At 41.5% G+C, this 16061-nt stretch overlaps 1 protein-coding gene across 10 annotated transcripts in view; it reads right to left on the reverse strand.

Moving 5' to 3' along the window:
• The window catches only part of LOC134538818 (partitioning defective 3 homolog), a 116062-nt gene that overhangs the window by 71254 nt on the left and 28747 nt on the right, over positions 1-16061 (reverse strand). For 9 of the 10 annotated variants that reach the window (XM_063380328.1, XM_063380334.1, XM_063380333.1 and 6 more), the window contains 2 exons: positions 3204-3478; positions 898-1101 (listed from right to left, as the gene is read on the reverse strand). In XM_063380328.1, the coding sequence (XP_063236398.1) occupies positions 898-1101; positions 3204-3478 (479 nt within the window). Of the gene's footprint in view, positions 1-897; positions 1102-3203; positions 3530-16061 lie in introns of all 10 variants that reach the window. The other variant, XM_063380332.1, reaches the window with a different exon arrangement.

A 16061-nucleotide genomic window follows, 5' to 3' on the forward strand; every position in this document is an offset into this window, starting at 1 on the left:
GGGTTGCAGATTGTAGGGTTGTAGAGTTGGTGTGATGGAGGGTTGGAGGGTTGGAGGGTTGGAGAGTTGGAGGGTTGTAGGGTTGTAGGGTTGTAGGGTTGTAGGGTTGTAGGGTTGTAGGGTTGTATGGTTGTAGGGTTGCAAGGTTGCAGTATGTAGGGTTGTAGAGTTGGTGAGTTGGTGAGTTGGTGTGTTGGAGGGTTGGAGGGTTGGAGGGTTGGAGGGTTGGAGGGTTGGAGGGTTGGAGGGTTGGAGGGTTGGAGGGTTGGAGGGTTGGAGGGTTGTAGGGTTGTATGGTTGCAAGGTTACAGTATGTAGGGTTGTAGAGTTGGTGAGTTGGTGTGTTGGAGGGTTGGAGGGTTGGAGGGTTGGAGGGTTGGAGGGTTGGAGGGTTGGAGGGTTGTAGGGTTGTAGGGTTGTATGGTTGTAGAGTTGTAGGGTTGCAGGTTGTAGGGTTGTAGGGTTGTAGAGTTGGTGTGTTGTATGGTTGTAGGGTTGTAGGGTTGTAGGGTTGTAGGGTTGTAGGGTTGTAGGGTTGCAGGTTGTAGGGTTGTAGAGTTGGTGTGTTGTAGAGTTGGTGTGTTGTAGAGTTGGTGTGTTGTAGAATTGGTGTGTTGTAAAGTTGGTGTGTTGGAGGGTTGGAGGGTTGGAGGGTTGGAGGGTTGGAGGGTTGGAGGGTTGGAGGGTTGGAGTGTTGGAGGGTTGGAGGGTTGGAGGGTTGGAGGGTTGGAGGGTTGGAGGGTTGGAGGGTTGGAGGGTTGGAGGGTTGGAGGGTTGGAGGGTTGGAGGGTTGGAGGGTTGGAGGATTGGAGGATTGGAGGATTGGAGGATTGGAGGGTTGGAGGGTTGGAGGGTTGGAATACGAATGTTCCGCCCACACGACAGGAAGGACGGTACCTGTGGAAGGGCATGTTGAGCAGGTTGCGGCCGTTGATCTCGACGATGCGGTCGCTGACGGCCAGCCGCGCGCAGCGGGCCACCTTGCCGCGCGGCTCCACGCCCTGCACCAGGATGCCCGTCTCCTCGCCCAGCGCGTCGTAGTCCGGCACCACGTGGATGCCCAGCGGCTCCCCGTCGTTGCTGATCACCACGTACTCCGCGCTGCACAGCACGGCGTCACAGCCCCTTCCCAGTCCATGTTCCATGTACCAGTACCATTCTTTAGGGTCCCGTAACAACCACATGTATTTTTAAGCAAAAAGATAAGTTTCTCACATTAACCGCATATCTAGGGACACCTGTATTTCGCAAATACATTCCGTATCAAGGTATTTCACAAAATACTTAAGCTTTTCTCCTGTGGTTATTGGCTGAGGTCGGGGAAAGGTGTCGTCCCGCTCTTGACAGGGTCAACGAGAATGTGGTCACCGTACTGCTGCACCCTCACAATTTGCCATGACTCTTAAGAAAAAGCTACAGTGTTTTGTGAAAGACTTTTACATGAAATGCAATCGTGAAATACAAGTGTCCCTACGCATATCCAATTTTTTCCATTCATCACTAGTCTAAAATAAAATTTCTGTCAACAAAATATAAAAAAAGAAACATCTAAAAAGTTTCATAAAATCTTATATAAACATCATCTATTATCCAATAAAAAGATCGAACTTGACAAGTGTTCTATGCTACACACCCAAAACATTACAGAAACGTATATTATGTTTACTTACTTGGATGTTTCCTGTGCATATCATTTAATAAACTGCTTGTTTAACTGCCACTAATTTTTAAGTACTTTTCTTCATTCCAAGTTATGTAAAACATACAGTATTTTCCGGCATGGAAAAACGGCACAGCTAATAACAAAGGATCATCTTTCCAGTGATAAAAATCGGAAAATAAAACGTTAAGGAGTAGATGTGAGCACAGAAAAGGCATGTATGTGTGTGCAAGTATTTTGTGTGCGAGAGAAGAGTGCTTTTGCTGGTGTAATCCTAAAAGTGTCCAAGATTGGAGCAGACTGATAAGATACAAAATAAATAAATGATTTAATTCCTCTAGGTGGTTAAGTGAAGAGGGAGACGAGGACCACAAACACACATAAACAGCGACAGATCTGCAAAACCCCACTAAGCATAGATCATTGACATCTGCCACTAACACACTTCGTCGAAGCCCTAACTGTAACGATACTGGCACTGAAGCAGTGTACAGAATTGTACCACGTGACACGGGAGCGTGACTTTATAAAGAGCACATGATCACAATGAGAGGCAGTACACGTTGTCAACTATGCACACAGCATTCGTACAGCTGTGACACCGTACTAAAGAGGCAATACCATTCTAGTATGTGCACCTTCATGTACTACTGTATACGTCATACCACTGCACCTTATCACTACCACTAACACTGACATACCATATCAGTGTGTGAGGGGACCTTCAATTTCTCTGCTGGGTCATTAAGCCACAATTCAGTGAAGAACTAGCCATTGAGAAAGAGAATGATTCACGAGAAAAGAGCAAGCTAACGTAGCCACTATCCGTTAAGAATCAAGGCCTTAATAATTGCGTTGGAGGAAGGCAAGGAAGAGGTGTAAACTGTTATCTCACCCCATCAAGGCAAAATTAAATTACAAAGAGATCAAAATCAGCTAGTTATTCTACTTCATGCAACAACAGGGACATATGAATGCAGTAAAGCAGGGGATGACCATGCTACATGATAACATGGTTAGTGTGTGAAGCTATTTCTTTCCCCCCCAGTTAATTGTTGCGCTATATGATTTTAACTATATGTTTTATGTGTTATGGTCCTTTAACCTTTGTTAGTTTTTTGTCTGTTTTGTTATTATCACTGCTAGTGTGCTCTCGTTTGCTGGCCATCTGTAGATGTTTTCCACCCATGGTACCGACGGAGGTGGGAGTCCATACACTGGTAGTGATAACTGTGTTCCTGTTATTGCATGTAGTTGCCCACCACTAAAGTCTACGACTGTTGGTGGGCACGTGACAAATTCCAAATAAATAAAGAAAATAAAAAAATATTTTGGCTGGACGTTCAAACATTGGCTGAAGTGTAGTGTTTGCAGTGTGGAAACAGTTTAAAATATTTTTTTTTATGAACGTGGCTGTTTATAACGACGGAGATTGTAATTCATCATTACTTAACATCACCAGTGGGGCAGGAGGTGAGGTTAAACAGTGACTTCAACTACGTCACGGGGTCTAGCTCCAGGGGCAGAGGCGCTCGGGCGCTACCTGTCGACGCCGGGCCTGTCCTCGGGGTCGGAGTCCGGCAGGCGCGCGGGCGGCGAGTTGGCCTCGCCCAGCGGCTCCTTGCGGCGCCGCTCGCGCGGCAGGGACTTGGACTGGTGCGCGGCCAGGCGGTCGGCGGCGTCCGCCCAGTGGGCGTCGCCGGAGAACTGCATGGACAGCCGGCTCGAGCCGTCCCTCGCGAAGCGCGTGAAGGCCGACCGCTCCCCGCCGCCCGGCGACAGGTAGCCGTTGCTGCAGCCGTCCCGTTCCCTCGGATCCTGTGCGCGGAGGGCACCCGTGCAGTCAGCACCAACATCCGACAGCCGTTCCTAACACGTATCAAGACACGTGACTAATAGAAAAAATATATAAAAGTGCTCAAACTATCTGGAATGCACTACAAATACTTGATGTAGGCTTTTGGACACATACCCCATTGCTATGCTCATGTATGTCTGTACAAAAAACACAAATTACAAAAGCACATATTAAGCAAAAAAAAAAATTGCTGTGGCGTTTATATCCCGACAACAGCAATTTTTTTGCTTAATTTGTGTGTTTGTCATTTGTGTTTTTTTGTAGTTTTCTTCTACAGGCATCCATGAGCATATCAATGGCGTATGTCCAAAAGCCTACATCAAGTCATGCACTCCCATTGCACAAATCTTTCAAAGATAACTACAAATACTATAGCTACAGAAGATTTTCCAAGAATCAATACTCAAATAAAATAGTAGGGCTGAAGGAAAAAAAAAATTTTTCCTGTCAGATAAATAAGGGTCAAAGCAAAATGGTGCACGAACCTCCTGCGTGTTGGAAATTTTTTGTCAATTTCCAATTATATTAGACAAGCTCACTGAAACCACCCATTTATACTTTTCAAGAAACTACAGCAAAATGTGTCTGTATGTCTGTGTAAAGAGGACCACATAAAAAAGGTATGTAAAGGATGAGACAATGAACAAACAAGAAAAGGAAATAAGAGGTCTCCAGTAATTTCCGAACATGTGCCCTACCTAATATTACTACAAGAAAACTTCTTTGAATGCATGCCTAAAGAATTTTAAGGTGGGAAAAAATTTTTGGTGGTTTTATTTCCCCACCATGTTTGACTGAAATAGAAAGAGCATTCGGCGCTGTTTAAATCAAGAAGTATACACTTGATTGTTTGTGCAAAAAGGGTTTGTTGTTTCCGGACAGCGATAAGTTTATTTCACCCCAGCACGCAGCTTCACTGGCCAGGAGCTATGTTTAGATACCCACACATGGCCATGTCTTTGCATTGCTCTAGCACAGCCAACTGCACAGCAGACAAGTGCAGGTTAGCTTCTTGCTCGGGGCCTCTTCACCTCACCCGAGCCACCTCGTGCCACTCTGAGGAGAGATCCAGTTCAATAACTTTGTGTCCGGAACCCAGAGGTCTTAACGGCATTCAAGGCAGGCAATGGCGCATCATTTCAGGGCAGGCGTGCCACATTTTGGTAAAGTACCATGTAATTCTATACGTAATATTGATGTATTTACCATCACATCTGATAACTTTCTCCATTACGTACTCATTTTCTCATCACAACTTAACACTCAATACTATCGTTTGGGACTTTCTTGTTTACCACGGGAGATTTATTGTTACAAAAATTGTGTGGTCACACTGACCGGAAGTAAAAAAAAAAAAACAGTTGTATCAAGATGGCCGACCAGTAGTGATTTATGCGCGCGTGGTCCTCCGGAATTTATGTGATTTTAACATGAATTTAATAAACATTTCTGGTCCTCCAACCGCATTATCACTTCATATGTGCAGAGTTGTACTTATTGTTTTTGTTTCCTATCGTCAGTTGCGTTCGCGCATGTACGTGTGTGAGAGTGAAACCATACTGTCAGCATCTACCTCGTGTCTTTTAACATTCCTGGCTTTCCTCTCGTTATCTTTGGTGCTCTCTTATCTTTATCGTTTGTGGCTCGTGTGTCTCTGCCAACGTAAATTATACAACTCATTTTTTTGTTGCTTTTTTATCTTAAGTCCTGCTGCTTCTTTTTCGTTATCACTTAATTTGTGACTTGAGGTTCGTTCTCTGCCGCTGGCATGATGAAGTTTACCATGTTCACGGTCAGCTTGAAGCTGCAAGAGTCCAGGGTTAAACATGTATAATGCAGCCACACTTAACGTTTTCATTGGCTATGGTCTACGAAATGAAGGTCTTCGCCGAAAAAATCTGCCAGGTAGAAAAGGCTAGCCATGGTGATGTATGATCGGTTTCTTCAGCAAGAACGAATGCCCCCCAGACAATGAAGAGAATGCATTTTTTTTTTCACACTGATCTCTCTGCTCTAGTTTCAGATACTCGTTCAGTAATCCTAGTATTCCTTGCTAACAATGTTGTGCACATGAATGTGAAGTTGCCGAAGCTCAATCTGACTATGTTCTCTGGCAAGTGGAAGGCGTGGCCTTAATTTTTCGCATGTGTACCACGCAACCATACATGATAATCAGGGCTTGGCAGATGTTGAGAAGTTCCAATACCTCGTGGGATGCATCACAGGTGAAGCCTCTCAACTTGTGAAAAATCTACCAATTACAGTGAAAATTACACTATTTCATGGGAGCTGCTGACATCTCAGCACCAAAACCACAGGAATTTGGCCACTATGTACATCAATAGGGTATTTGAATTACCTATTGTGAATTCTTCACGCTTAAAATCACTGCACAATTTTTGTCACTGACTTCAATGAAAATGCATTAGATGCACTAGATCATAGTGTCTATCAAAACAATCCTGTTTGGTTAGTTATCTTGATGAAAAAAAACTAGATAAATCACTGTGCACACAATTTGAACATTCCTGCAATAAAGACAGAGAGACTCAACCAGAAGTGATACAGTTGACGGGAGTTTTTGCAACAGGAATCAATCAAAATGAATTCTGCCCTTGATGTTGGGTCGAAGTATTTGCAATCTGGTGTGTCACATAAGCTTCCTAACATAAATGCTCAGAAGTTGGTGTTTGTCGCAAATGGATCCCGCTCAGCCAGATCATGCATACTGTGTAAGCAAACCACATATTCTATTTATACTCGTCCTTCTATTTACATTTGTCCTCACTTTCTCGAAGCATCATCAAAGGAAAGGCAGCAAATTGTTAAAGATAATAGATTGTGTTTTAATTGTCTTGGTGTGGCTCATAGGCTGACTCAATGTTCACCATTGAACACTTGTGCTAAGTGTCCTCTGAGACACCATACACCGCTGCATTTTGAAAACACTCATGTTGTAGATCAACCTCAAATGTCGGATAAAGAAAAATTGCCAGAGACACTGTTTGTTGGTTTGTCAGCTCATGAATGTCTAACTACGGTACTCCTAGCCGCTGCATTGGTTAATGTCCTTGGTGGAGATGGTAAATATCATGTTATGCGGTGCCTTTTAGATAATGCAGCACAAGCCTCACTCATCACTCAATCAGCATCTCGGATGTTGTCTTTACCTAGGAGAAGGGTTGTTGAGCATATCTCTGGCTTGTCCACCAATACTGTACATTTTAAAGGTGTAATTGACTGCAGGATGCAGTCAGTAGCACAGCCAACATTTGAGATTAATCATTCACTGTTCATTGTGTAAAAGATTACCAATGACTTGCCCCGCGCTGCAGTCGATTCAAGTCTTCGTACGAAGCTGGGCTCTCTCTCTCTCTCTCTCTCTCTCTCTCTCTCTCTCTCTCGCTGATACTCATTTCGATACGCCAGCACCCATTGACATCCTTCTTGGTGCTGATGTCCATGCACACAGTTGTATGAGTGGGTGCTTAAGAGCTGGAGAATGAGTTGTCAGTGGTGTTGGAATCCAAGTTTGGTTGGGTTCTTATTGGTGACTGTCCAGAAGATTGCACCATTGGAACCTCAACCCATGACTTCGTATCAATGTTTGTAGGTATGGAGCAACCTCTTGATTTCACGCTCAAGTGATTTTGGGAATGTGAAGAACATCTTCATACCCATGTGAAGTCACCTGATGATTATTGCGAAAATTATTTTGTAAACACGCACTCTCATGAAGCCTCGGGTAGGTACAAGATTAGTCTAACTATAGCAACTCATTCTCAGAGCCTTAGGAACTCTCGTGTTCATCAGAGCACAGGTTTTTACTCGGAAAAAAGATTGGCATGCCACTCGAATCTAAACTGCTTGTACAAAGAATTCATGCAAGATTACTATGACTCGGGTCATATGGAATGTTATGTGTCAAATAGCCATTCTACTGTTGATTCCAAAACTTCAGAATGCTACATCCCTCATCATGGTGCAACCAAATCCTACAGCTCTACTACAAAATTGTGAGTTGTATTTGATGGCAGTGCAAGTGGGGGAAGCCTGCGTGTTGAAGGATCAACTCCTCAACCTGTTACATACGGGTGGTTTTGAGCTACGAAAATGGTCAAGTAACCAAACATAAGATTCTGGAAAACCTACCTCCTAGCCATTGCAAAAACCCTCACATTTTAGACTTCTCCTCAGGATCTGTCATAAATGTCTTAGGCCTACAGTGACCCCAAAAAGGAACACCTTTTCTTATGATCTGAATGCTGGTAGTGGTCAACAAACCAAGTGTTTTGTATTGTCGTAGATTGCACGTGTTTATGAACCAATGGGACGGTTATCTCCTATCGTGATTTGGGCAAAAATCCTGATGCAGTGGCTCTGGGTTCAAGGGTTGCATTGGGACGAACTCTTACCCTCTCATGTGTTTTTGACCCCTTGGAACAAATTCCTACAGAGCCTTTGCTCGGTGAAACCGCTTCAACTGCCCCCTTATATATGTCCAGGGACTACGAATGTGGAACTGCATGGATTCTCAGATGCTTCTGAAAAGGTGTATGCAGCTGCAGTGTACATAAAATCCGTCAATATAAGTGGTAATGTGTCTGTCCACTCTAAAGTCTCTCCTCTGAAGCAAATGTGATTCCCTAGATTTGAGCTGGGTGGTGCTCATCTGTTGGCAAAACTGTTGGACTACTGCTTAAAATTCCTCTTCCAGTATGTAACCATACTCTCAGCCTTAGCCTGGTCTGATTCAAGTGTTATTCTAGCTTGGATAAGGACTCCACTCTACTTGTTGAAAACGTTTATTGCAAATCGTGTGGATCACATTCAAGAATGGGTACCTCCCCAACAATGGAGACATGTCAGGTCCAAGGATAATGTGCATATTTCCACATGAACTCGTGTCCCATAATCTGTGGTGGCAATGCACCACAATGGCTTGCTAGCTCACAAGATGATTGGCCCCAAATCAAGTGTACCTCTGACTCCAGATGAAATACCCGAGTTGAAGTCTTTCACAGTCACGTTGCTAGCAGCGCAAGGTCCCTGTGAAGAATTGCAAATCATGCAGCAACCCCCTGCATGGCCCAAACTTGTAAGAATAATGGCATATGTAATATGTTTCATCAAGTTTGCTTGACAACAAATGTGTTCTCGTGGACCACTCTCATCCCGTGAACTCCAGCAGTCAAAACACGGGTTATTTGCGGGAATAAACAACATGTACATTTCCATTCTGATGTGTACTCTCTAAAACAGAAACAACTGTGTTCGACACTACTTCAACGGCTGTCTCCTTTATTGGATGATGATGATGATGATGATGATGATGATGATGATGATGATGATGATGATGATGATGATGATGATGATGATGATGATATGCTCAGGGTGGGCGGTCGATTGAAGAACTCCACTCTAAAATACTCTACCAAATATCCCATTGTGTTGCCCAAAGGCCACCTGTGGTTACCACTCTTGTAGATATCTTCATGCTGCACCCCAACTCCTTCAATCTCTCACTTCCCAACACTTTTGGATTTTGTCCGCGAGGTGTTTGATTCGCTCCGGAGTCTTCAGATGCAACCGGTGCTTTCACTGTAAGCCTGTTAACCAATTACCACTAATGGGTGATCTGCCATTCACCAGTTACCCTGACTGGGGCATTTGAGCGAACAGGTGTGGACTATGCCAGGCCCATTTCAATTTGGTTAATGGATTGCGTCATTGTCCAATTCAAAAGGCATATATCTCCATTTTTGTTTGTTTTGTAATGTAACACAGGCTGTCCACATAGAAATTGTGACTGACTTGACTGCTGATAGTTTCATTGCAACCCTCTGACGGTTTGTGTCAAGGAGGGGATTATGTGGTGCTCTCCACTCGGATTCGACACTAACTTTGTGGGAGCATCCAGACAGCTCACTCGAGTTTTCCACGACCTCCTGAAGTCCACATCTTTGCAAGATTTTGCATTGGCACATTCTATTGTGTTTCACTTTCTCCCCCTGCAAGTCCTCAACAAGGAGGATTTGGGAGGCTGCTGTAAAATCGGCCAAATACCATCTTCGTCGCGTTATTGGCGACCAGATTCTTACTCTTGAAGAGTTGACAACATTGTGAGCCAGAGACGAGGCTGTCTTGAACTCCAGGCTATTAACTCCCATCTCGTCATGATGTCTTTGCATTGACTCCTGGTAATTTTTTTGATCGGAGCTCTGTGTGTAGCTGTACCAGAACCCGATGAAGATGACCAGACAATTTGTCTTACCAGGAGATGAAAGTGGAAAATGGTGTGCACCCTGACTAAACATTTCTGGAAATGTTGGTACAGGGTATATCTACAGCAGTTGCAGTCCCAAAGGAAGTGGATTACCCAAAAGCTTGAACTCACTGTAGGTGACCTTGACCTCATTGGTGAAGAGCGTGTGCCTCCTCAAGGGTGGTTAAGGTGCACCCAGGCAAGGACGGAGTAGTCAGGGTGACCACAGTACGCACCAAGAAAGAACTTTGTCGTCCATTGCATAAGTTATACAGACTTCCTGTCCAGTAACTAATGTGGTTTTTTGTAAATATGTTTCATATAGCCTACATTGTGTGAATTTATGAGTGTCTAAGTACTGTGGAGACCTCACGTAAGTCTCGGTGGGCAGTATGTTTGGGACTTTCTTGTTAACATGGGAGATTTCTTGTTACAAACATTGTGTGTTCACACTGGTCAGAAATTAAAAAAAAAGAAAACAACTGTATCAAGATGGCCGACCAGTAATAATTCAATTATCACCAAGACCCAATTAACCTTAAAGATGTATACAATTTTAAAATTTATTAGTTGCAACAGCATTACAAAAAAAAAACTATGTCGATGTGCAAGAAAAGTAGAAAAATGTTCAAAATAAAACCAGAAGTATTTTAATACCATTTAAAATGAAGCTAACAGTTTGATCAATTCTTTATAACTGTCCTAAATGGATACAGAAAAGAAACAATATTTACTCACGTAAAGTCTTAATATTTTAACTAAAATTAAATCTTCAAAAAATTTGGATAGGAAATATACATGAAGATATTAATTAACAACGCAAATTATATAAAAAAAATTTTAGTTCTAGTGTAAAATTCATTTACAAATTGAAATGCATTTTTAAATGTAAAAATCGTGTTTATTTAAGAAATATCTAGCTAAGCGACATGTCCTTAAATTTCACAAAAGTTTTTTTTATCATTATTACTATTGTGGTTTAATTGATCCTATTAAGACAGCGCACACACAATCTAACACCAATACATACTGACTGCTCGATGCTTACAACTGAGTAGCAAAGATTTATGTTTGATGAACTCTGTTGGGAACTAAGTAAACTACATGTGAGCATGTCCTACCTTGAGAGCAAGGTCCGCAACCAAGTGGTAAAACTCTGTCTAGTTTTGTCGAGCTGCTATTGTGTAATTTCTTATTTAATAGCTGCCATGACAAACATGTTGTCTGTTCTAGTGGCAATTTTTCTATTCGTTAAGGCCTCCAGTAAGAATGGGATGAAACGAGAGATCAAACAGAGTCAGGCTCGACAACTCAACAACAATCTTGCAGTGTCATTTCTTCCGCCACTAAAACCCTTGAAATTAAATGTCTACGTAACTACGTATCAAGATGTTGAAAACTAATTCAAAATTTATTGAAAGCAAAATTTAGGAACACAGCATGTAGTAAAAACCTAAGATATGGATTATACACAGAAAAAAAAAACACATGTAATTGCTAAAGCTAAAAACATAACACGTGAATTAGAGCTATAAATTTTATTGATTACTTACTAAGAAACAAACATTTTGACGGAGGCATAGGACATTCATGTTTTGAATTGAGACTCGCTTTCTGAAAGAGCCCCGAGGACAGTCAATAATGCCAGTAGCTACCAGTCATTACTAGTCCACTCTGTGGCCAACGAGGCTGGCGACAGTTGCACAGCAACCGAGCGGTAGCGGGAAACAGTCGTGCCACAAGTCAGTTTGCGGCACAGAGCAGGTGTGTTGCCTGTGGCTGGTTGCTGATGGCATGAATAATGAATTGGCGTTGGTGAAGTGACAGCCGTTTATGACAAGTACGCAGCACGCTCTCACATACATGTGACTTAAAAGTCTAGGCTCTGAATTGCTTTAAAGGCTGGTGTACACCTTTGAAGACTGCAGCTACAATTGTAGAGAGACAGTTAGTGGTTACATATTAACAGACGGCAATCACGAAACACAGTGTTTATTTCCGTGAACAGACGGTCGAGGGAGAATGCAGTCTGAGGGCGACAAGACAGAGTTCTGGGATCATGTAGTCCTTGGACCACGAACGGGCCACGGAGGTCCCAATGCCTGGCCGCCAGGGTCACTAGACCTCAATCCGCTCGACTTTTCCCAAGTGAAACCTTTGAATATATATACTGTATAGAAGTCGCGAGTGGATAGGATTTACTCTACGTTTTTCAGGAGCGTATGATGAGCAGCTTGGGAACTTCACCGCTGCAGGGCGCTGCCGTAACGCCCTGTATCGTCTTAGGTTGTTATTTACACGTTAGAGCGCAGCTCTGTCGCCCGCTGTCATTCCCCGCACCCCCCACCCAACATTCACTGCAGCTCAAGGTCGTTGAACGGGAGGGGGAAGGGGTGTTTGAAGAGTTCGACACTTGTCCGCTAGGGACCACCACAAGTCGATGCCCTAGAGATGGAGGCGATTGCGGCGGTGAATTAACCAACTACCTCAAACCGTATTAGATATTTTAACCTGGGCTGGCGACTTCTATACAATATATATATTCGAGGGTGAAACCTGGTGTACGAGACAACTGTGGAATCACGAGAAGATCTCTTTGCACATTTTATCGCAGCTGTTGGATGTATCAGCTTCGTGTACTGTGTGTCATTAAGAACTATGTAATCCCACACGAGGGCTGTACTGTAGAGCCCCTTTCAAATAAGTTTACAGCTATGCAGGAACTGGTCATGATAACCAACATGATTATCTTGGTGAGCGAGTCAAAAATCACTAAGATGATAAACATGTGTGATAAACACTAACTAATACTATGTTTAACTCATCACTTGGTGACAGCATCTTTATTTTTGTACAAAATTTTCTTGCAAACAGAAAGAATAAGAAATATTTAACACAGAACTTTTTTTTTTGTAAATTGTAATATGAAAATAAATATCACATAATTATCACTTTACTTTTAGACAAGATATTTGCTAACAAATAAAAAAGTTTTTTTTTTTTTTAAATTGTGGTGATTTATGATAAGTGTGGTTTGATAAGCATTTTACATTGTTTTCTAAGTTTCATTAATCAAATATTTTCTTTAAACTACAATCCAAGGAGAGTACATCGTGCCCCTAATTTTTAGCAGCTTCAGTGTGCAATATTGATCATCTGACAAGGGCTGTAGTTTTTCATTCTAAATTTAATACCAGCATTCTTCAAAAACAGTGGGGTTTAGGGCACAAACACAAGAAAAAAAATTTTTTTTTGGTTCATTTTGACATGCAGATTAATAATCAGCCATTAAAAACCACATCACATAAATGTTTGAGAAATATGGGCGTACCAAAAATTATTTTAATGAAATCATTTGACGACAGCAACAAGTTTTGTGTTGTTGGAGAACTTTGTTTAGTTAAACATACACAGATGCTTAAAACTGTTTCATCCTAAAAACTTTCCCAACTATTTAATCCCAAGGAAAAAATACATTTTTGTTAATAAAAGACTAGAATTTAAGGGCAAAGGGATTTGATGGTCTCTTTTGCCCTTAAATTATAAAAAAAAAAAAAAAATTATATTCTGTTTCTAATGCATTAACAAAAGTCATGTGCTCTAGATAAAATTTCAAAACATACTAATTGTTCTAAACCTATAACTCATAAGACTAAAGAATCATGATCTGAATAATTTTAAAAAAATTGTTCCCTTCAAAAGCTATACTTTAATTGCATACATACAACTACAGACTACAAATGTTTTTATTTTATTTATGTACATTTATGTACAGTTACATACAAAATTTATTTTATAATACTAATGCTACATGCAACACATATAGGATCTACCTGCACCATATACCAAAGCCAACATACACATAAGCAAAATAATGTTCTTTGACAAAAACAGAAAAATTCAACCAGCATGCTAGAACAGTGGTGCTATACATACTCGTGAACACAACCCATGCAATACTGCCTCTAAACATTCACAATACATGCACATGCTTCAACATCACATATAGGGGAGGACGGGGCAAGTTGGCGATGTTAAGAGTTCGTCATTTATTATAATTTTAATTTTGGAAATACGATTTCCTTCTTTCCACACACGATTAGAATAGTCTTTTGTCGTGGTGTAACTACATGGAAAAATCTATATTTCTATAAATATCTCCAAAATTCTGCCCTTTTAAAAATATAATGCAAATGTGCCATCTTGCCCCGTTACCGGGGCAAGATGACTTTGACTACGGGGTAAGATGACATTTCTGCACAAGTTTAAACATATTTATTCTTAGAATGCAAACTAATGTAAATCAACTAATTTAACATTGTTACATGCTTTTTTTACATATATGGCATATTATTAAAGGCTTGGTTTGTTGAAAATTACAATTAATAGTTAACTTACATAACTAATTCAGAGTTGGTGTTTTTATAAACAATAATCGCAAACAAATTTTCCTCCTTCAAAGTTCGAGCAGTCCTCATGCCACCATATGTGGCATTTGCAACACTCGATCCAATCTTCTGATGGAGGGTGGACATAAATCTCATCACACACAAGACACTGCACTTCGGATATTTGAGCTGAAGTCATGCCTGGCGAAAGTTGGAGCTTCTTGGATTTTTCTCGAGAATCGAACTTCAGTTTCTTAGTAACAGTTCCTTTTTTTGCATCTCGAGACTCATGTCTTTATTGCTTCAAACGTTCTTGTTCTATCCTCTGAGCTTTTCTCTGAACCAGCATCGCTTTCATGTGTGAGCTTGTGATGACACTTGCACATTGCTTATGACTTATCCTTTTTCTCACATATGATCTTTCTTTAGGCAATGGTTTGAAATCGAAAACACTTCGGCACAGTTTTGGCTCAACAGGAGTAGCATTTCTTATAGGCCCTATCTTAATGATAGTAGCATTTCTTGAAAGTCCTTGCTCAACGGGAGTAGAATTTCTTGAAGGTCCTGGCTCAATGGAAGCTGCGGGAGAAGTATTTATTGAAGGTCCTGGCTCAATCGGAGAAATATTTCTTGAAGATCCTGGTTTAATGGAAATGTCATTTCTTGAAGGTCCTGGCTCAATGGGAGTAGCATTTCTTAATGGTCCTGGCTCAATGGAAGTAGCATTTCTTGAAGGTCCTGGTTCTTCAGTTTTCTCTGCCTGATGTTCATTAACTGCTTTTTCCATCGCAAGATCATGATCGGTGGGGTTCGCTGCAGCTAAATCATGCTCGGCAAACACAAGGGGATCATAAGGCTCAATTCCACATTCTCGGAACCCATTGACTGCATTACCGACTGAAGCTGCTTTTAAATAAGCAGTGCTTAGTAGCTCACCAATTTTTTTTGTCAGTTATGGCTTGCCTTGGATTAGTGACCATTAAGTTGTCACAAGCTTGACTGTAATAGGTTTTTAATGGCCCAAAAAAGGAAACATCCAGCATTTGAAGACGATGGGTAGTGTGGGGTGGAAATCCGACCATAACGATGTGATTTTCCCGGCAAAAGTTTATAGCCTCCAGTGTTACGTGTGTTTTATGGTTGTCAACAAGAAACAGCACGTGAAATTCACTGGTTGGTTTCACATGTAGTTCGAAATGTTTCAAAAACAACACAAATATTTCTCCATTGCTCCAACCATTATCACTGCAATGTCCAACGGTTCCCGGAGGGGCTCTTTCCACAAGTTCAGGTCGCATCCGTTTTCTTGCGAAAACCAAAAAAGGGGGCAGGTAATATCCGCAAGCATTAATGCAACAAATAATAGTAACATTTCTTCCTCTCTCTGCCGAAACGATCTTGGAAACACTCTTACTTCCTGTGGGTGAAATAACCTTTGGTAGCCTATTAGATACAGTGGAAAGTGCAGATTCATCTGCATTGTAAATGGCAGAAGCTGGAAATCTATGTTTTTCCCGCACTTAATTCAAAATTAAGAAAAACTTGTCAACATTTGGCTTGTTAAAGCCCATTGCTCTGGCAATGGATGTTTCCTCTGGTCTCCGAAAACTGAACTTACATTTTTTCATAAAACTAGCCAACCAATCCTCACCTGCCATCCTGGTCTCCACATTGAACGGATGCGAAATTCCACTATATTCTGCAAAGTAAAACACAAGTTTTCTACATTGCTGCTTTGTCATCCCAAAAAAAACATGTTATCTATTGCTGTCGAGTAGTTCCTTAAATATTCTAGCTGCTCTTCAGTGAAAACTTCTCGAAATCTTCCACCATGAATAGGCATTTCCTAGGAAGAAAATACAATTAGGTAGGCTAAATACTTTTTATTTA

This window comes from Bacillus rossius, chromosome 14 (assembly GCF_032445375.1).
Source record: "Bacillus rossius redtenbacheri isolate Brsri chromosome 14, Brsri_v3, whole genome shotgun sequence".
Lineage (NCBI taxonomy): Eukaryota > Metazoa > Arthropoda > Insecta > Phasmatodea > Bacillidae > Bacillus > Bacillus rossius.